We start from the raw sequence: 23,254 nt of genomic DNA, 5'->3' as shown, positions 1-23,254 counted from the left end.
ACATGCACGCACGGTTCTGTAAACGCGACGCCATCATCCAAGCCTGTCCAGTGTGCCGAGATGTCTCATCCGCAAGCATAACGCGTAAACGCGATGTTAATCGACGTAAGCCCATTCAGTAGCTGAGATGTCCGTCTGCAAGCATGGCGTGCCGTGCGCCGACGTTGGCGACGTAAGCCTGTCCAGCAGCCGATGACGTCCCATACGCGTCTACGGCGCGCAAACGCGACGTTAATCACGTAAGCCTGTCCAGCAGCCGATGACGTCCACGCAAGCACGGTCTTGCGTAAACGCGATGTTCATCACGTAAGCTCCAGGATACCAGCCGCACGTCCATGATGACGTCCATACGCAGCAAATTCAGATGTCCAGCAGCCGACGTCAAGCATGGTCGCAAACGCGACGTTAATCACGTAAGCCTGTCCAGCAGCCGAGATGTCCATACGCAAGCATATTTACGTAAACGCGACGTTAATCACGTAAGCCTGTCCAGCAGCCGAGATGTCCATACGCAAGCCTGTGGCGAGCAAACGCGATGGCATCACGTAAGCCTGTCCAGCAGCCGAGACGTCCATACGCAAGCCGCAGGGGCGCGACGATGCCATTACGTAAGCCTGTCCAGCAAACGAGACGTCCATACGCAAGCACGGTCCACGGCAAACGCGACGTCATCACGTAAGTCCTGTCCAGCAGCCGAGACGTCCATACGCGCTACGGCCTGCAACGCGACGTTATGACGTCTGTCCAGCAGCCGAGACGTCCATACGCAAGCATGGTCTTACGTAAACGCGACGTTAATCACGTAAGCCTGTCCAGCAGCCGAGACGTCCATACGCGCTATGGTCCGTGAAACGCGATGTTATCACGTAAGCCTGTCCAGCAGCCGATGTCCATACGCGCATGGCACGTAAACGCATGTCATCACGTAAGCCTGTCCAGCGCCGAGACGTCCATACGCAAGCATAGGAACGTGCAAACGCGACGCCACCACGTAAGCCTGTCCAGCAGCCGAGGATGTCCATGCGCAAGCATGGTCGCGTAAACGCGATGTCATCACGTAAGCCTGTCCCAGCAAAGCCGAGACGTCCATCTGCAAGCATAGCCTGCGTAAACGCGACGCCATGACGTAAGCCTGTCCAGCAGCCGAGACGTCCATACGCAAGCATGGCGGTGCGTAAACGCGACGTTAATCACGCAAGCCTGTCCAGCAGCCGAGACGTCCATACGGAAGCATGGCGCGTAAACGCGACGTTATGACGCAAGCCTGTCCAGCAAAGGAGACGTCCATACGCAAGCATGGTGCTCCGTAAACGCGACAAGTCACGACGCAGCCTGTCCAGCAGCCGAGACGTCCACACGCAGCTGGCTAGGTAAACGCGACAATGCATCACGTGGCCTGTCCAGCAAAGGAGGACGTCCATTCCATAAAGATGGCCCATGCAACGACCTGCCACACAATGGTGCCTGTCCAGGCAGCTGAGACAAACCATATGCGGACGCATGGATCACGTAACGCGACCATGATCAAACACAAGTGAGACCATAGAACAGGATGAAGACAACGAACACAAGGAGGAAGACATGAAGACACACAGGAAACGGAAGGATAAAGGAGGAATGAAGGAAGGAACATGAAGGATAAAGGCCGAATGGACACTTGAAGAAAAGGAATGGATAAAAAGATGAGAAGGAAGGAGAAGGACATGAATGATAAAGGAGGAAGGATAGGACAGGAATGGAGGAACAGGACAGGAAACGAAGGAATGGAAACACAAGGAATGGAGGAGACATGGATGGAAGAGGAAAATGAGACAGGATACAAGGAAATGAAGAGAGGAAGACATGAAGGAATGGAATGGAGGAGGAATGGAAACGAGAAGGAAACAGGAATGGAAAGATGGAATGGAAATGACAGGAAAGCACATGGAATGGAAAAGAGGAAAGAATGGAGGAAATTACAGGAAGGATAAAGAGGGAAAGGAATGAAGGATAAAGAAGATGATGGATGAAGGATGGAAGGATAAGGAAATGACGGAAGGAAGACAGGAAAGATAATGGATGGAGGAATGAAAGGAGGAAACGAAGAGGATAAATGAAAATGAGTGGAATAAGGAAAAAGGGACAGGAAGGATAAACGAGGAATGAAAGAAGGTGGATAAAGAGGAAGAAAAATGAAGGAGTGGAAACGAATGTGGAAGGAAAACGAGGATGGAGAAATGAAATGAAGGAGGAAGGGGAATGGAGGAATGGAATGGAAGGAAGGAGGAGAGGAAATGGAGGAAGGAATGGAGGATAAGGAAACAGAAAAAGATAAAGGAAAGGAAAATGAGGGAGATAAGGGGAATGAAGGAATGAAGGAGATAAAATGGAAATGAAAGGAATGGATAAAGATGGAAGGAAATGGAGTAAAAGACAGAAAGGAATGGAGGGAATGGAATGAAGGAAATGAACAGGAGGATAAGGAGAAAGGAAGGATAAAAGAGGGGAATGAAGGAAACGAAAAAGGGAGGAGGAATGGAGGGGAAGGAATGAGAAAGAGAAAGGAATGGATAATGAAGGATAAATGAGAGGAAGGAAGATGAAGGAGAAATGAAGGAGGAATGGAGGGAAAGATAAAGACAGGAATGGAAGGAGGAATGGATAAGGACAGGAAAGAATGGGAAATGAATGGAGGGAATGGAGGATAGACAGGAAATGGAAGGAGGTGGAATGGAATGGATAGAAGGGAAAGGAAAAGGAGTGGTGGATGAAAATGACAGGAATGGAAAGGAATGGAGGAATGGAGAAGGAATGGAGGAATGAAGGATAAAAGGAATGGATAAAGGGAACAGGGATAAAGAATGGATAAAGATGGAAAGGAATGGAAGGAATGAAAGGAAACAGGAATGAAGGAATGGATAGACAGGAAGGAGGATGGAGTGAATGGATAAAGACAGGAAATGGAAGATAAATGGATGGAATGGAAAATAGAATGGATGGAATACGATAGGAAGGAGGAAGGTGGAATGGAATGGAGGTGAAATGGAAAGGAGGATGGAATGGAATGCTGATGATGCAAGTCTGTCCAGCAATGAGATCCATATGCAAAGCATGGTCATGATGTTGATCATGTAAGTCTGTCCAGCAAAATGAGACTGTCCATGCAAACACATGATGTAAGTCTATCCAGCAAATGAGATGTCCATCTACATGAAAGCAAATCGTCATGATGTAAGTCTATTCACATGCTGCAATCATGATGTCATCATGCAAGTCTGTCCAGCGAGATGTCCATGCAAGCATGTATGCACGTAAATGATTATGATGTAACCTTGTCCAGAACAAATGAGACTGTCCACATGGAAGCATGGTCTGTAAACTGACACATCATGCAGCTCTTGTCTAGTGAAGAGACGTCCATATGGAGCATGGTCATGTAAAACGCGATGTTGATCATGTAAGCCTGTCCAGCAAATGAGACGTCCACATGCAGGCATGGCTTTATGCATGACACATGACGCAGCCTGTCCAGCAGCCGAGACGTCCATGGCCACGGCCTGTAAAACGCCGACGTCACCACAGACAGAGCCCAGAAGGAGGAACATCACAAGGAGACAGAGATCCAGAATCAAACAAGACACAGACTGAGCCAACTGAGACAAGAACAGCCCCAGCACAGGACAAGACACGAACGGACAGGAACACAGACACAGAGACACAGGAAGACAAGGAGGAGGAAGGACAGACAAACGAGCCACAAAGAAACGAGACACAGACAAGGAAAACGAGACAGACAGGAGACGCATGGAAGACACAGGAACGACACAGACAGACAAACATGGAAGGAATGGAGGAAGACGAGACAGAATGAGAATGAGACACAACCTGAGGAACGGACAAGGACAAAGAAGGAAGAGGACAAACCAGACAACACCCAGGACAGAGACACAGGCACAGGAATGAGACAGGAACACAAAGAGGACAAGGAGACAGGAAGGATGGACCCAGTGAGACAAACAGGAACGGACAAGGAAAGGAGACAGGAAGGAGGAATGACATGGACAAACAGGACAGACAGCAGGATGGAGGAAGGACAAATGGAACAAAGAAAGATGGAGATAAAGAGGACAAGGACAGTGGAGGAAGAGATAAACAGGGACACAAGACAGGAAGACAGGAAGGAGAACAGGAAATGAGTAGTGGACAGGAATGGACATGGAAGGAGGAAAAGGAGAAATAATGGACAAAGAGGAAAGAATGAAGGAGATGGAGAAAGAGGAGGAAGGAAGAGAAATAAATGAAATGGAGGAAGGAAGGAGATAAAAATAGATAAAGACAGGAAGAAAGGAGGCAGGGATAACGGAAGGATAAAAAGGAGTAAAGAATGGAAGGAGATAAACAGGAAAGGAATGGAAACAGGCACAAAAGGAAAGGAGATAAGGAATGTGGAGTGAAGAAAGAAATGGAAGGAGATAAATGAATGGTGGCAGGAAATGGAATGACATCTCTTAATAGGACAACTTAAAGACAAGGAAAACAAAGGAATAGAAGGACAAATGGAAGGTATACTTGCATATGAACATCTCCTTTACTAGACAAACTTACATCATAACATTGCATTTACGTACACCATACTTGCAAATGAACATCTCCTTTACTAGACAAACTTACATCATAACATCGCATTTACGCACACCATACTTGTATATGAACATCTCCTTTACTAGACAAACTGACATAATACCATCGCATTTACGCACACCATACTTGCAAATGAACATCTCCTTTACTAGACAAACTTACATCATAACATCGCATTTACACAAACCGTACTTGCATATGAACATCTCCTTTACTAGACAAACTTACATGATAACATCGCATTTACACAAACTATACTTGCTTTACTAACAAACTGAACATCTTTACACAAACCATACTTGCAATGAACATGCAAACTGATAAACATCGCATTTACATAAACCGTACTTGCATATGAACATCTCCTTTACTATACAAACTTACATGATAACATCGCATTTACACAAACCATACTTCCGCATATGAACATCTCCTTTACTAGACAAACTTACATGATAACATCGCATTTACATAAACCATACTTGCATATGAACATCTCCTTTACTATACAAACTTACATCATAACATCACATTTACACAAACCATGCTTCCATATGAACATCTCCTTTACTAGACAAACTTACATCATAACATCGCATTTACACAAACCATACTTGCATATGAACATCTCCTTTACTATACAAACTTACATCATAACATCGCATTTACACAAACCATACTTGCATATGAACATCTCCTTTACTAGACAAACTTACATCATAACATCGCATTTACATAAACCATACTTGCATATGAACATCTCCTTTACTGGACAAACTTACATGATAACATCGCATTTACATAAACCATACTTCCATATGAACATCTCCTTCACTAAACAAACTTACATGATAACATCGCATTTACACAAACCATACTTCCATATGAACATCTCCTTTGCTAGACAAAGTTACATCATAACATCGCATTTACGTACACCATACTTGCATATGAACATCTCCTTTACTAGACAAACTTACATGATAACATCGCATTTACGCACACCATACTTGCATATGAACATCTCCTTTACTAGACAAACTTACATCATAACATCGCATTTACACACACCATACTTGCATATGAACATCTCCTTTACTAGACAAACTTACATGATAACATCGCATTTACACAAACTATACTTGCAAATGAACATCTCCTTTACTATACAAACTTGCATGATAACATCGCATTTACACAAACCGTACTTGCATATGAACATCTCCTTTACTAGACAAACTTACATGATAACATCGCATTTACACAAACTATTCTTGCAAATGAACATCTCCTTTACTATACAAACTTACATGATAACATCGCATTTACACAAACCATACTTCCATATGAACATCTCCTTTACTAGACAAATTAACATGATAACATTGCATTTACACAAACAATACTTGTATATGAACATCTCCTTTACTATACAAACTTACATCATAACATCGCATTTACACAAACCAAACTTGCATATGAACATCTCCTTTACTAGACAAACTTACATCATAACATCGCATTTACACAAACCATACTTGCATATGAACATCTCCTTTACTAGACAAACTTACATCATAACATCGCATTTACACAAACCATACTTGCATATGAACATCTCCTTTACTAGACAAACTTACATCATAACATCGCATTTTTTTACATAAACCATACTTGCATATGAACATCTCCTTTTTACTAGACAAACTTTACATCATAACATCGCATTTACACAAACCATACTTGCATATGAACATCTCCTTTACTAGACAAACTTACATGATAACATCGCATTTACACAAACCATACTTGCATATGAACATCTCCTTTACTAGACAAACTTACATCATAACATCGCATTTACACAAACCATACTTGCATATGAACATCTCCTTTACTAGACAAACTTACATGATAACATCGCATTTACACAAACCATACTTGCATATGAACATCTCCTTTACTAGACAAACTTACATCATAACATCGCATTTACACAAACCATACTTGCATATGAACATCTCCTTTACTAGACAAACTTACATGATAACATCGCATTTACATAAACCATACTTCGCATATGAACATCTCCCTTTACTAGACAAACTTACATCATAACATCGCATTTACACAAACCATACTTGCATATGAACATCTCCTTTACTAGACAAACTTACATCATAACATCGCATTTACATAAACCATACTTGCATATGAACATCTCCTTTACTAGACAAACTTACATGATAACATCGCATTTACATAAACCATACTTCCATATGAACATCTCCTTCACTAAACAAACTTACATGATAACATCGCATTTACACGAACCATACTTCCATATGAACATCTCCTTTGCTAGACAAAGTTACATCATAACATCGCATTTACGTACACCATACTTGCATATGAACATCTCCTTTACTAGACAAACTTACATGATAACATCGCATTTACGTACACCATACTTGCATATGAACATCTCCTTTACTAGACAAACTTACATCATAACATCGCATTTACACACAACCATACTTTGTATATGAACATCTCCTTTACTAGACAAACTGACATCGCATTTACGCACCATCGCATTTACGTACACCATACTTGCAAATGAACATCTCCTTTACTAGACAAACTTACATCATAACATCGCATTTACACAAACCATACTTGCATATGAACATCTCCTTTACTAGACAAACTTACATGATAACATCGCATTTACACAAACTATACTTGCATATGAACATCTCCTTTACTAGACAAACTTACATGATAACATCGCATTTACACAAACCATACTTGCATATGAACATCTCCTTTACTAGACAAACTTACATGATAACATCGCATTTACACAAACCATACTTGCATATGAACATCTCCTTTACTAGACAAACTTACATGATAACATCGCATTTACACAAACCATACTTGCATATGAACATCTCCTTTACTAGACAAACTTACATGATAACATCGCATTTACATCAAACCATACTTGCATATGAACATCTCCTTTACTAGACAAACTTACATGATAACATCGCATTTACGTACACCATACTTGCATATGAACATCTCCTTTACTATACAAACTTACATGATAACATCGCATTTACATAAACCATACTTCCATATGAACATCTCCTTTACTAGACAAACTTACATCATAACATCGCATTTACACAAACCATACTTGTATATGAACATCTCCTTTACTAGACAAACTTACATCATAACATCGCATTTACACAAACCATACTTGCATATGAACATCTCCTTTACTAGACAAACTTACATCATAACATCGCATTTACATAAACCATACTTGCAAATGAACATCTCCTTTACTAGACAAACTTACATCATAACATCGCATTTACACAAACCGTACTTGCATATGAACATCTCCTTTACTAGACAAACTTACATCATAACATGGCATTTACACAAACCATACTTGCAAATGAACACCTCCTTTACTAGACAAACTTGCATGATAACATCGCATTTACACAAACCATACTTCCATATGAACATCTCCTTTACTAGACAAACTTACATGATATCATCGCATTTACGCACACCATACTTGCAAATGAACATCTCCTTTACTAGACAAACTTACATCATAACACCGCATTTACACAAACCGTACTTGCATATGAACATCTCCTTTACTAGACAAACTTACATGATACCATCGCATTTACATAAACCATACTTGCATATGAACATCTCCTTTACTAGACAAACTAACATCATAACACCGCTTTTAGGCAAACCATACTTGTATATGAACATCTCCTTTACTAGACAAACTTACATGATAACATCGCTTTTACGCACACCATACTTGTATATGAACATCTCCTTTACTAGACAAACTTACTTCATAACATCGCATTTACCTACACCAAACTTGCATATGAACATCTCCTTTACTAGACAAACTTACATGATAACATCGCATTTACACAAACTATACTTGCAAATGAACATCTCCTTTACTATACAAACTTACATGATAACATCGCATTTACACAAACCATACTTCCATATGAACATCTCCTTTACTAGACAAACTTACATGATAACATCGCATTTACACAAACTATACTTGCAAATGAACATCTCCTTTACTAGACAAACTTGCATGATAACATCGCATTTACACAAACCATACTTCCATATGAACATCTCCTTTACTAGACAAACTTACATGACATCGCATTTACGTACACCATACTTGCAAATGAACATCTCCTTTACTAGACAAACTTACATCATAACATCGCATTTACACAAACCATACTTGCATATGAACATCTCCTTTACTATACAAACTTACATCATAACATCGCATTTACACAAACCGTACTTGCATATGAACATCTCCTTTACTAGACAAACTTACATCATAACATCGCATTTACATAAACCATACTTGCATATGAACATCTCCTTTACTAGACAAACTTACATGATAACATCGCATTTACGCACACCATACTTGCATATGAACATCTCCTTTACTAGACAAACTTACATCATAACATCGCATTTACATAAACCATACTTGCATATGAACATCTCCTTTACTATACAAACTTACATGATAACATCGCATTTACGCACACCATACTTGTATATGAACATCTCCTTTACTAGACAAACTTACTAAATAACATCGCTTTTACGCACACCATACTTGCATATGAACATCTCCTTTACTATACAAACTTACATGATAACATCGCATTTACACAAACCGTACTTGCATATGAACATCTCCTTTACTAGACAAACTTACATGATAACATCGCTTTTACGCACACCATACTTGCATATGAACATCTCCTTTACTAGACAAACTTACATCATAACATCGCTTTTACGCACACCATACTTGTATATGAACATCTCCTTTACTAGACAAACTTACATCATAACATCGCATTTACGTACACCATACTTGCAAATGAACATCTCCTTTACTAGACAAACTTAGATGATAACATCGCATTTACAGAAACCGTACATGCATATGAACATCTCCTTTACTATACAAACTTACATCATAACATCGCATTTACATAAACCGTACTTGCATATGAACATCTCCTTTACTGGACAAACTTACATGATAACATCGCATTTACATCGCATAAACCATACTTGCATATGAACATCTCCTTTACTAGACAAACTTACATGATAACATCGCATTTACACAAACCATACTTGCATATGAACATCTCCTTTACTAGACAAACTTACATCATAACATCGCATTTACATAAACCATACTTGCATATGAACATCTCCTTTACTAGACAAACTTACATGATAACATCGCATTTACATAAACCATACTTGCATATGAACATCTCCTTTACTAGACAAACTTACATGATAACATCGCATTTACACACACCCATACTTGCATATGAACATCTCCTTTACTAGACAAACTTACATCATAACATCGCATTTACGCACACCATACTTGCATATGAACATCTCCTTTACTAGACAAACTTACATCATAACATCGCATTTACACACACCATACTTGCATATGAACATCTCCTTTACTAGACAAACTTACATCATAACATCGCATTTACACAAACCATACTTGCATATGAACATCTCCTTTACTAGACAAACTTACATGATAACATCGCATTTACGCAAACCATACTTGCATATGAACATCTCCTTTACTAGACAAACTTACATGATAACATCGCATTTACACAAACCATACTTGCATATGAACATCTCCTTTACTAGACAAACTTACATGATAACATCGCATTTACACAAACCATACTTGCATATGAACATCTCCTTTACTAGACAAACTTACATCATAACATCGCATTTACACAAACCATACTTGCATATGAACATCTCCTTTACTAGACAAACTTACATGATAACATCGCATTTACACAAACCATACTTGCATATGAACATCTCCTTTACTAGACAAACTTACATGATAACATCGCATTTACACAAACCATACTTGCATATGAACATCTCCTTTACTAGACAAACTTACATGATAACATCGCATTTACACAAACCATACTTCCATATGAACATCTCCTTTACTAGACAAACTTACATGATAACATCGCATTTACGTAAACCATACTTGCATATGAACATCTCCTTTACTAGACAAACTTACATCATAACATCGCATTTACACAAACCATACTTGCATATGAACATCTCCTTTACTAGACAAACTTACATCATAACATCGCATTTACACAAACCATACTTGCATATGAACATCTCCTTTACTATACAAACTTACATGATAACATCGCATTTACACAAACCATACTTGCATATGAACATCTCCTTTACTAGACAAACTTACATCATAACATCGCATTTACACAAACCATACTTGCATATGAACATCTCCTTTACTAGACAAACTTACATCATAACATCGCATTTACATAAACCATACTTGCATATGAACATCTCCTTTACTAGACAAACTTACATGATAACATCGCATTTACACAAACCATACTTGCATATGAACATCTCCTTTACTAGACAAACTTACATCATAACATCGCATTTACGCACACCATACTTGCATATGAACATCTCCTTTACTAGACAAACTTACATGATAACATCGCATTTACGCACACCATACTTGCATATGAACATCTCCTTTACTAGACAAACTTACATCATAACATCGCATTTACACAAACCATACTTGCATATGAACATCTCCTTTACTAGACAAACTTACATGATAACATCGCATTTACACAAACCATATACTTGCATATGAACATCTCCTTTACTAGACAAACTTACATGATAACATCGCATTTACACAAACCATACTTGCATATGAACATCTCCTTTACTAGACAAACTTACATGATAACATCGCATTTACACAAACCATACTTGCATATGAACATCTCCTTTACTAGACAAACTTACATGATAACATCGCATTTACACAAACCATACTTGCATATGAACATCTCCTTTACTAGACAAACTTACATGATAACATCGCATTTACACAAACCATACTTGCATATGAACATCTCCTTTACTAGACAAACTTACATCATAACATCGCATTTACATAAACCATACTTGCATATGAACATCTCCTTTACTAGACAAACTTACATCATAACATCGCATTTACACAAACCATACTTGCATATGAACATCTCCTTTACTAGACAAACTTACATCATAACATCGCATTTACATAAACCATACTTGCATATGAACATCTCCTTTACTAGACAAACTTACATGATAACATCGCATTTACACACACCATACTTGCATATGAACATCTCCTTTACTAGACAAACTTACATGATAACATCGCATTTACACAAACCATACTTGCATATGAACATCTCCTTTACTAGACAAACTTACATGATAACATCGCATTTACACAAACCATACTTGCATATGAACATCTCCTTTACTAGACAAACTTACATGATAACATCGCATTTACACAAACCATACTTCCATATGAACATCTCCTTTACTAGACAAACTTACATGATAACATCGCATTTACGTACACCATACTTGCATATGAACATCTCCTTTACTAGACAAACTTACATCATAACATCGCATTTACGCAAACCATACTTGCATATGAACATCTCCTTTACTAGACAAACTTACATCATAACATCGCATTTACACAAACCATACTTGCATATGAACATCTCCTTTACTAGACAAACTTACATCATAACATCGCATTTACACAAAACCATACTTGCATATGAACATCTCCTTTACTAGACAAACTTACATCATAACATCGCATTTACATAAACCATACTTGCATATGAACATCTCCTTTACTAGACAAACTTACATGATAACATCGCATTTACATAAACCATACTTGCATATGAACATCTCCTTTACTAGACAAACTTACATGATAACATCGCATTTACACAAACCATACTTGCATATGAACATCTCCTTTACTAGACAAACTTACATCATAACATCGCATTTACGTAAACCATACTTGCATATGAACATCTCCTTTACTAGACAAACTTACATGATAACATCGCATTTACGCACACCATACTTGCATATGAACATCTCCTTTACTAGACAAACTTACATCATAACATCGCATTTTACGCAAACCATACTTGCATATGAACATCTCCTTTACTAGACAAACTTACATCATAACATCGCATTTACACAAACCATACTTGCATATGAACATCTCCTTTACTAGACAAACTTACATGATAACATCGCATTTACATAAACCATACTTGCATATGAACATCTCCTTTACTAGACAAACTTACATGATAACATCGCATTTACACAAACCATACTTGCATATGAACATCTCCTTTACTAGACAAACTTACATCATAACATCGCATTTACACAAACCATACTTGCATATGAACATCTCCTTTACTAGACAAACTTACATGATAACATCGCATTTACACAAACCATACTTGCATATGAACATCTCCTTTACTAGACAAACTTACATCATAACATCGCATTTACACAAACCATACTTGCATATGAACATCTCCTTTACTAGACAAACTTACATGATAACATCGCATTTACACAAACCATACTTGCATATGAACATCTCCTTTACTAGACAAACTTACATCATAACATCGCATTTACACAAACCATACTTGCATATGAACATCTCCTTTACTAGACAAACTTACATGATAACATCGCATTTACACAAACCATACTTGCATATGAACATCTCCTTTACTAGACAAACTTACATGATAACATCGCATTTACACAAACCATACTTGCATATGAACATCTCCTTTACTAGACAAACTTACATCATAACATCGCATTTACACAAACCATACTTGCATATGAACATCTCCTTTACTAGACAAACTTACATGATAACATCGCATTTACACAAACCATACTTGCATATGAACATCTCCTTTACTAGACAAACTTACATCATAACATCGCATTTACACAAACCATACTTGCATATGAACATCTCCTTTACTAGACAAACTTACATGATAACATCGCATTTACACAAACCATACTTGCATATGAACATCTCCTTTACTAGACAAAACTTACATCATAACATCGCATTTACGTACACCATACTTGCATATGAACATCTCCTTTACTAGACAAACTTACATCATAACATCGCATTTACACAAACCATACTTGCATATGAACATCTCCTTTACTAGACAAACTTACATCATAACATCGCATTTACACAAACCATACTTGCATATGAACATCTCCTTTACTAGACAAACTTACATGATAACATCGCATTTACGTACACCATACTTGCATATGAACATCTCCTTTACTAGACAAACTTACATGATAACATCGCATTTACACAAACCATACTTGCATATGAACATCTCCTTTACTAGACAAACTTACATCATAACATCGCATTTACACAAACCATACTTGCATATGAACATCTCCTTTACTAGACAAACTTACATGATAACATCGCATTTACGTACACCACCATACTTGCATATGAACATCTCCTTTACTAGACAAACTTACATGATAACATCGCATTTACATAAACCATACTTGCATATGAACATCTCCTTTACTAGACAAACTTACATCATAACATCGCTTTTACGCAAACCATACTTGTATATGAACATCTCCTTTACTAGACAAACTTACATCATAACATCGCTTTTACGCACACCATACTTGTATATGAACATCTCCTTTACTAGACAAACTTACATCATAACATCGCATTTACGCAAACCATACTTGCATATGAACATCTCCTTTACTAGACAAACTTACATCATAACATCGCATTTACACAAACCGTACTTGCATATGAACATCTCCTTTACTAGACAAACTTACATCATAACATCGCATTTACACAAACCATACTTGCAAATGAACATCTCCTTTACTAGACAAACTTACATGATAACATCGCATTTACACAAACCATACTTCCATATGAACATCTCCTTTACTAGACAAACTTACATCATAACATCGCATTTACGCACACCATACTTGCAAATGAACATCTCCTTTACTAGACAAACTTACATCATAACATCGCATTTACACAAACCATACTTGCATATGAACATCTCCTTTACTAGACAAACTTACATGATAACATCGCATTTACATAAACCAAACTTGCATATGAACATCTCCTTTACTAGACAAACTTACATCATAACATCGCTTTTACGTACAAACCATACTTGTATATGAACATCTCCTTTACTAGACAAACTTACATGATAACATCGCATTTACGCACACCATACTTGCATATGAACATCTCCTTTACTAGACAAACTTACATCGCATCATAACACTAACGCATTTACATGAACATCTCCTTTACAAACCATAACTTGTATTGCATATGAACATCTCCTTTACTAGACAAACTTACACATCATTAACATCGCATTTACATAAACTTATACTTGTATATGAACATCTCCTTTACTAGAACAAACTTTACTACTTACATCATAACATCGCATTTACACAAACCATACTTCCATATGAACATCTCCTTTACTAGACAAACTTACATGATAACATCGCATTTACGTACACCATACTTGTATATGAACATCTCCTTTACTAGACAAACTTACATCATAACATCGCATTTACACACACCATACTTGCATATGAACATCTCCTTTACTAGACAAACTTACATGATAACATCGCATTTACACAAACCATACTTGCATATGAACATCTCCTTTACTAGACAAACTTACATCATAACATCGCATTTACACAAACCATACTTGCATATGAACATCTCCTTTACTAGACAAACTTACATGATAACATCGCATTTACATAAACCATACTTGCATATGAACATCTCCTTTACTAGACAAACTTACATCATAACATCGCATTTACACAAACCATTCCATATGAACATCTCCTTTACTAGACAAACTTACATGATAACATCGCATTTACGTACACCATACTTGCATATGAACATCTCCTTTAGACAAACTAGACAAACTTACATCTCCCTTTACTAGACCAAACTTCATAACATCGCAAACTTTATAACATCGCATTTACACACCGTACTTGCATATGAACATCTCCTTTACTAGACAAACTTACATCATAACATCGCATTTACACAATCCATAACTTGCATATGAACATCTCCTTTACTAGACAAACTTTACATCATAACATCGCATTTACGTACACCATACTTGCATATGAACATCTCCTTTACTAGACAAACTTACATCATAACATCGCATTTACACAAACCATACTTGCATATGAACATCTCCTTTACTAGACAAACTTACATCATAACATCGCATTTACACAAACCATACTTGCATATGAACATCTCCTTTACTAGACAAACTTACATGATAACATCGCATTTACGTACACCATACTTGCATATGAACATCTCCTTTACTAGACAAACTTACATGATAACATCGCATTTACACAAACCATACTTGCATATGAACATCTCCTTTACTAAACAAACTTACATCATAACATCGCATTTACACAAACCATACTTCCATATGAACATCTCCTTTGCTAGACAAAGTTACATGATAACATCGCATTTACGTACACCATACTTGCATATGAACATCTCCTTTACTAGACAAACTTACATGATAACATCGCATTTACATAAACCATACTTGCATATGAACATCTCCTTTACTAGACAAAATTACATCATAACATCGCTTTTACGCAAACCATACTTGTATATGAACATCTCCTTTACTAGACAAACTTACATCATAACATCGCTTTTACGCACACCATACTTGTATATGAACATCTCCTTTACTAGACAAACTTACATCATAACATCGCATTTACGCACACCATACTTGCAAATGAACATCTCCTTTACTAGACAAACTTACATCATAACATCGCATTTACACAAACCGTACTTGCATATGAACATCTCCTTTACTAGACAAACTTACATCATAACATCGCATTTACACAAACCATACTTGCAAATGAACACCTCCTTTACTAGACAAACTTGCATGATAACATCGCATTTACACAAACCATACTTCCATATGAACATCTCCTTTACTAGACAAACTTACATCATAACATCGCATTTACGCACACCATACTTGCAAATGAACATCTCCTTTACTAGACAAACTTACATCATAACACCGCATTTACACAAACCGTACTTGCATATGAACATCTCCTTTACTAGACAAACTTACATGATACCATCGCATTTACATAAACCATACTTGCATATGAACATCTCCTTTACTAGACAAACTAACATCATAACACCGCTTTTAGGCAAACCATACTTGTATATGAACATCTCCTTTACTAGACAAACTTACATCATAACATCGCTTTTACGCACACCATACTTGTATATGAACATCTCCTTTACTAGACAAACTTACATGATAACATCGCTTTTACGCACACCATACTTGTATATGAACATCTCCTTTACTAGACAAACTTACATCATAACATCGCATTTACAAAACTTTGCACTGAACATCTCATTACTATACAAACTTACATGATAACATCGCATTTACACAAACCATACTTGCATATGAACATCTCCTTTACTAGACAAACTTACATGATAACATCGCATTTACACATACTTCCAACTCTACTTTACTAGACAAACTTACATGATGAACATCTCCTTTACTAGACAAACTTGCATGATAACATCGCATTTACACAAACCATACTTCCATATGAACATCTCCTTTACTAGACAAACTTACATGACATCGCATTTACGTACACCATACTTGCAAATGAACATCTCCTTTACTAGACAAACTTACATCATAACATCGCATTTACACAAACCGTACTTGCATATGAACATCTCCTTTACTATACAAACTTACATCATAACATCGCATTTACACAAACCATACTTGCATATGAACATCTCCTTTACTAGACAAACTTACATCATAACATCGCATTTACATAAACCATACTTGCATATGAACATCTCCTTTACTAGACAAACTTACATGATAACATCGCATTTACACACACCATACTTACATATGAACATCTCCTTTACTAGACAAACTTACATCATAACATCGCATTTACATAAACCATACTTGCATATGAACATCTCCTTTACTATACAAACTTACATGATAACATCGCATTTACGCACACCATACTTGTATATGAACATCTCCTTTACTAGACAAACTTACATGATAACATCGCATTTACGCACACCATACTTGCATATGAACATCTCCTTTACTAGACAAACTTACATGATAACATCGCATTTACACAAACCATACTTGCATATGAACATCTCCTTTACTAGACAAACTTACATCATAACATCGCTTTTACGCACACCATACTTGTATATGAACATCTCCTTTACTAGACAAACTTACATCATAACATCGCTTTTACGCACACCATACTTGCATATGAACATCTCCTTTACTAGACAAACTTACATGATAACATCGCATTTACGCAAACCATACTTGTATATGAACATCTCCTTTACTAGACAAACTTACATCATAACATCGCATTTACACAAACCATACTTGCATATGAACATCTCCTTTACTAGACAAACTTACATGATAACATCGCATTTACATAAACCATACTTGCATATGAACATCTCCTTTACTAGACAAACTTACATCATAACATCGCATTTACACAAACCATACTTGATATGAACATCTCCTTTACTAGACAAACTTACATGATAACATCGCATTTACACAAAACCATACTTGCAAATGAACATCTCCTTTACTAGACAAACTTACATGATAACATGATTTAACATCGCATTTTACTACACAATAACCATACTTACCATATGAACATCTCCTTTACTAGACAAACTTACATCATAACATCGCATTTACACAAACCATACTTGCATATGAACATCTCCTTTACTAGACAAACTACATCATAACATCGCATTTACACAAACCGTATACATCTCCTTTACTAGACAAACTTACATGTATACTTGCATATGAACATCTCCTTTACTATACAAACTTACATCATAACATCGCATTTACATAAACCATACTTGCATATGAACATCTCCTTTACTAGACAAACTTACATGATAACATCGCATTTACGCACACCATACTTGTATATGAACATCTCCTTTACTATACAAACTTACATGATAACATCGCTTTTACGCACACCATACTTGTATATGAACATCTCCTTTACTAGACAAACTTACATAATAACATCGCATTTACGCACACCATACTTGTATATGAACATCTCCTTTACTAGACAAACTTACATAATACCATCGCATTTACGCACACCATACTTGTATATGCATGTAGTGAGAACTCCCTCGTGTAAAATCGTAGTGTTGTGTGTTCTCTTGTGAAACAAAGCAGAATGTCTCGATATGATCATGTTCATCAGAAGATCTGATTAGATTCAATTGGTTACTATTATGTACGTGCAGTAAGGATACCCAGAGGTTTCAAATGATAACAATGATATCATTCCTCGCTCACTCTATACCTAAGTGCTGTTTTACTGAGACATCATTTCCGACTTCCATAATCAGTAGTTACAACATGTAAAACCCGGGAAGATCCGGATAAGAATATTGATCTTCAGTAACCCATGCTTGTCGTAAAATGCGACTATCAGGATCGGATGGTCAGGCTCGCTGATTTGGTTGACACATGTCATCGTATCCCAATTGTGTAAATCGATGCTCATGCTTTTGATCAATGAATTGTCTGGTCCACACTCGATTATTTACAGACTGCCACCATATAGCTAAAAAATTGCAGAGTGCGGCGTAAAACTAAACTCACTCCCTCACTCACTCACTCATTCACTCACTCACAACCTGTAATTACCTAACGCTTGCCTCGCGCTTGGGCCTATAACATGTCATACGCCAAATGTATCGTGTATGAAAATACGTGTAAAAGTATTACAAAACCACAGCCCAGCTTATAAGCAGAATATATCGACAGCAGTGATACATGGGGACGTCATGTGCATGTACACAGTAATAAGCAGGGGATTGGCGGTAAAACTGAAAATGTATTTAGCTGTCTGCTCAGCGAAACCGCGCCGTACAAGTGCTAGGATTATGTAACTAAGCATCAATGTGCAATCTGTAATAGGATTTGTCAGACGCCCCAACTTGTGGCCATCATCATTCGTCATACATGAATCAATATGATTACAATATAGGACCGTCTAGTGACGCAGGCTGCACCAGCCACAGATCAACTCCTCCACCGTTACCCCGGGGTTATGCCAATGATATCGTTCAATACCGTGCGAGACGGTAGTATATATCTTGCCAATTGCCCCCGCTTTCCTCCTGTAACAGGATTATTTGTATGCTGTTTACACTTTGTCTGAATGCTTCTAAGGAGTTATATGATGTCTATGTACAAACGATGGATCAGTTTGAAGGCGGGAACGTTGGCCCGATGATTAAAGAAACTTCATTGTCTGTTGTTATACAATGATTAAGGTACACTTGATGCTGTCATAATTCAATGGAGAAGGGCTAAGAATATGATCATTCTAGAGATTGGTTTACGTAAGTTTCTTTGATATTGTGCAATAAGAATGTGCGCGGAACTGTGATATAACACTCAAAGTTTACTCAGAATAAAGTTTAAATGATCATCCAATAAATAGTGATCATCCTGGTACACAATGATTGTGCAACCCCTACAGGACCTAAGCTCCACGAAGAATGGACAGAGACATAGAGTCACTATGTGCACATGATGCCTAAAATTTGGTTGGCTGGTTTTGTGTTTAACGCCGCACTCAGAAATATTCCAGCTATATGACGGCGGTCTTGACCAGACAATTCAATGATTGTTGGTTTGTTTCGGTTTTTGTTGTTGTTGTTGTTGTTGTTGTTGTTGTTGTTGTTGTTAAACACCACACTCGGCAACGTTCAAGCTATTTGGCGTCAGTATGTAAATAATCAAAACTGGACCAGACAGTCCAGTGATCAACAGCATGAGTATCGTTCTACATCGTTCTACATTGGAATACGATGACGTGTCAACCAAGTCAGCGAGCCTGACCACCCGATCCCGTTGGTCGCCTCTTACGACAAGCCTGGGTAACTGAAGATCACTTTTAACCCGGATCTTCACTGGTAGATGCCTAAAAACCTGTCTTGTGGTGTCTCGTAACAGAATCGACGCCCATCATTAAACAGATAGTTCAACATCCTCTACTGAGAATTGCAAAAAATTACATCGGTTATGCTACCTCAGCGTCGAAGACCACGTTTGACGGCCGAAAAATTAGGCAGAGGTACTAGCGTGCTTGAAAGTAGGTCAACGTAGCGTTACGTTGCAAATGCCTGCAATGTCAGTCAGAGGGTGATCATAAACGCGTAGAGTCGATACCAGGCGCATGGATCAACTACCCAATGACATGCAGGAGGCTGACAGTGTTTCACCCAACAGCGAGTGGGAAGACAGGTTTCGCCTGTTTAGAGCAAAACGTCATCACCTTGTGACTGCCACCACACTCAGAAATAACCTGCGGAATGTAAACTTTTCTATTCAGACAGTGCGTAATCGCCTGCGTAAGGTTGATCTCCGGGGGACATGCATTCGCATCCCAGTGACCAGGCTGATTGGGCTGAAGAGCACGTCGATTGTACAGATCAGGACGTGGCTCCATTATGTCTCACGGATGACTCGAGATACTGTCTAGACTTCATAGATCGCCGTGCAGGCACACACAGGATTCCAACGTAGCACGCCTGTCCACTTGGCTCAATCCTGATTTAGGGTTGGATCAGTAACGCAGGACCTCAGTGTTCTGTAACCGGCACGATGACAGGTGTGAGCTGCAGGGATTACCAACTGAATGTGTAAGTAAAACCGTATGCTGGTGCCATCGGATCAGGATCTTCCCCATATACGATAACTTACTACTTTGATGCTAAAATAGAAAAGGGGACCAGTGTCCTCGCGAGTGGCCAGCTCGAGTACCAGACCTAAACCCTATCAAACACATGTACCCTCACCAAGCCTTGGACTTTAGGTAGCTCTGCAGGAACTCGACAATGTTCTTCATGAAGAGTGGAACAATCTAACCTTTGCAAGCATCCCAACACTTTTGGGGACCATGAAGCGACAGTTCCAGCCAGTGGTTTCATCACATGGACCACATACGGGCTAATACGAGTTGTACTCCTGGACAATGAAACTGCTTTTCATTGAGTCTTTTTACGCTTTGATTTCGGTGAGATAATCTCATGTTGACGGTAATCTAACTGACTATTGGTCAACTGACAACGGATTAAAATATTGTTTTTCGTTAAACATTGGTTTCATACATTATTGTCCTTTGCTATTTTAATAGATGCACACAATTTGACATATTACCTTTCAAAGTGGCGATTTTTAGCGAAGTTTTAGTAGTGTCTGTCAAGGGTTGTACATTATTTTTACAAAATTTTAATTAATAAAGCAGCAAACGGTTAAGTGACTTCTCCCAGAAAGAACTAGCTAGACGAACCCGCCAAGAACTGCCCAACACTGCAGACTCCTGCAATACCCAGACTGTCAGGAGGGCTAAGTCACAGCAAAGCCAGGTCATCTTCGAATGTCAAAGAATGGAAGGTGCCAAACCTAATCAACTAGAACATTGGAGAGTCAGACAACTTAGTACGTTAGATACAAGCATGCCTTTCCGTAAGCGAGATACGTACGTTTGACATGTTTTACTGAATCACTTTGTTGTTACACTATATACATCTGAGGCTGTATACGGGCCTATTACAAAAAACTGTTTTATTAGTATTTCTCATGACAACCTCTACATATTGTGGGTCGTACCATGGATAGGTTTCTGAGTCTAAATAACAACATTGTGATGGCAGTAATAAAACGATCGAGCTTCGCCATCATATCGCTAAGGATACTGTGTTCGTGCCAAGGTTGTAAATCCACTGAGATTGACTTTATCTCATTACATTCATTGTACATTCCTCATTTACCTCAATGAGAAGTCACACATCGAGTGGCAAGTAATCAGTCATAAGACGCAACACAGAGCCTTCTGTTTCACTTTTTAGGCCATCCGACTTCAAGCAAATATTGCTGTTCTTCTCAGCATACTGTAACGGTTAATAAATTTGCCGAGACAAAAGGTTTAAAAGTCCCTTTGAACCAGCAAGTCACCCCATAGAACACAGACAAGTCTAAAATATTCAATAATATATTGAACAAACAATGAGCAAGCTACAATGAATGACAATACAGATTTCTAGTACAATGCCATTGAGTCACAAATCTAAAATATTGGGTCACAAATCTCAAATATTAACATTGACATTGACATTCACGGTGAGAACAGATATACAGATTGAAGGTTGGTTACAATGGCAGTAGTTGAATAGTCAAGCACGGTCTTGAAATGTTGA

At 37.9% G+C, this 23,254-nt stretch overlaps 1 protein-coding gene across 1 annotated transcript; it reads left to right on the top strand.

The window, feature by feature from the left end:
- The first annotated feature begins 2,860 nt into the window (after nucleotides 1-2,860).
- On the top strand, nucleotides 2,861-4,175 carry LOC124274525 (splicing factor U2af large subunit A-like). Its single transcript, XM_046709887.1, has 2 exons — nucleotides 2,861-2,918; nucleotides 3,562-4,175. Exons 1-2 carry the CDS (start codon nucleotides 2,861-2,863, stop codon nucleotides 4,173-4,175), a joined length of 672 nt encoding a protein of 223 aa, XP_046565843.1.
- The last annotated feature ends 19,079 nt before the right edge of the window (nucleotides 4,176-23,254 follow it).

Source organism: Haliotis rubra, unplaced genomic scaffold (assembly GCF_003918875.1).
Source record: "Haliotis rubra isolate DU_JTF1 unplaced genomic scaffold, ASM391887v1 Scf1910, whole genome shotgun sequence".
In the NCBI taxonomy this organism is placed as follows: Eukaryota; Metazoa; Mollusca; class Gastropoda; order Lepetellida; family Haliotidae; genus Haliotis; species Haliotis rubra.
The sequence above is the reverse complement of the archived record's forward strand: the minus strand, read 5'-3'. Positions and strand labels throughout refer to the sequence as shown.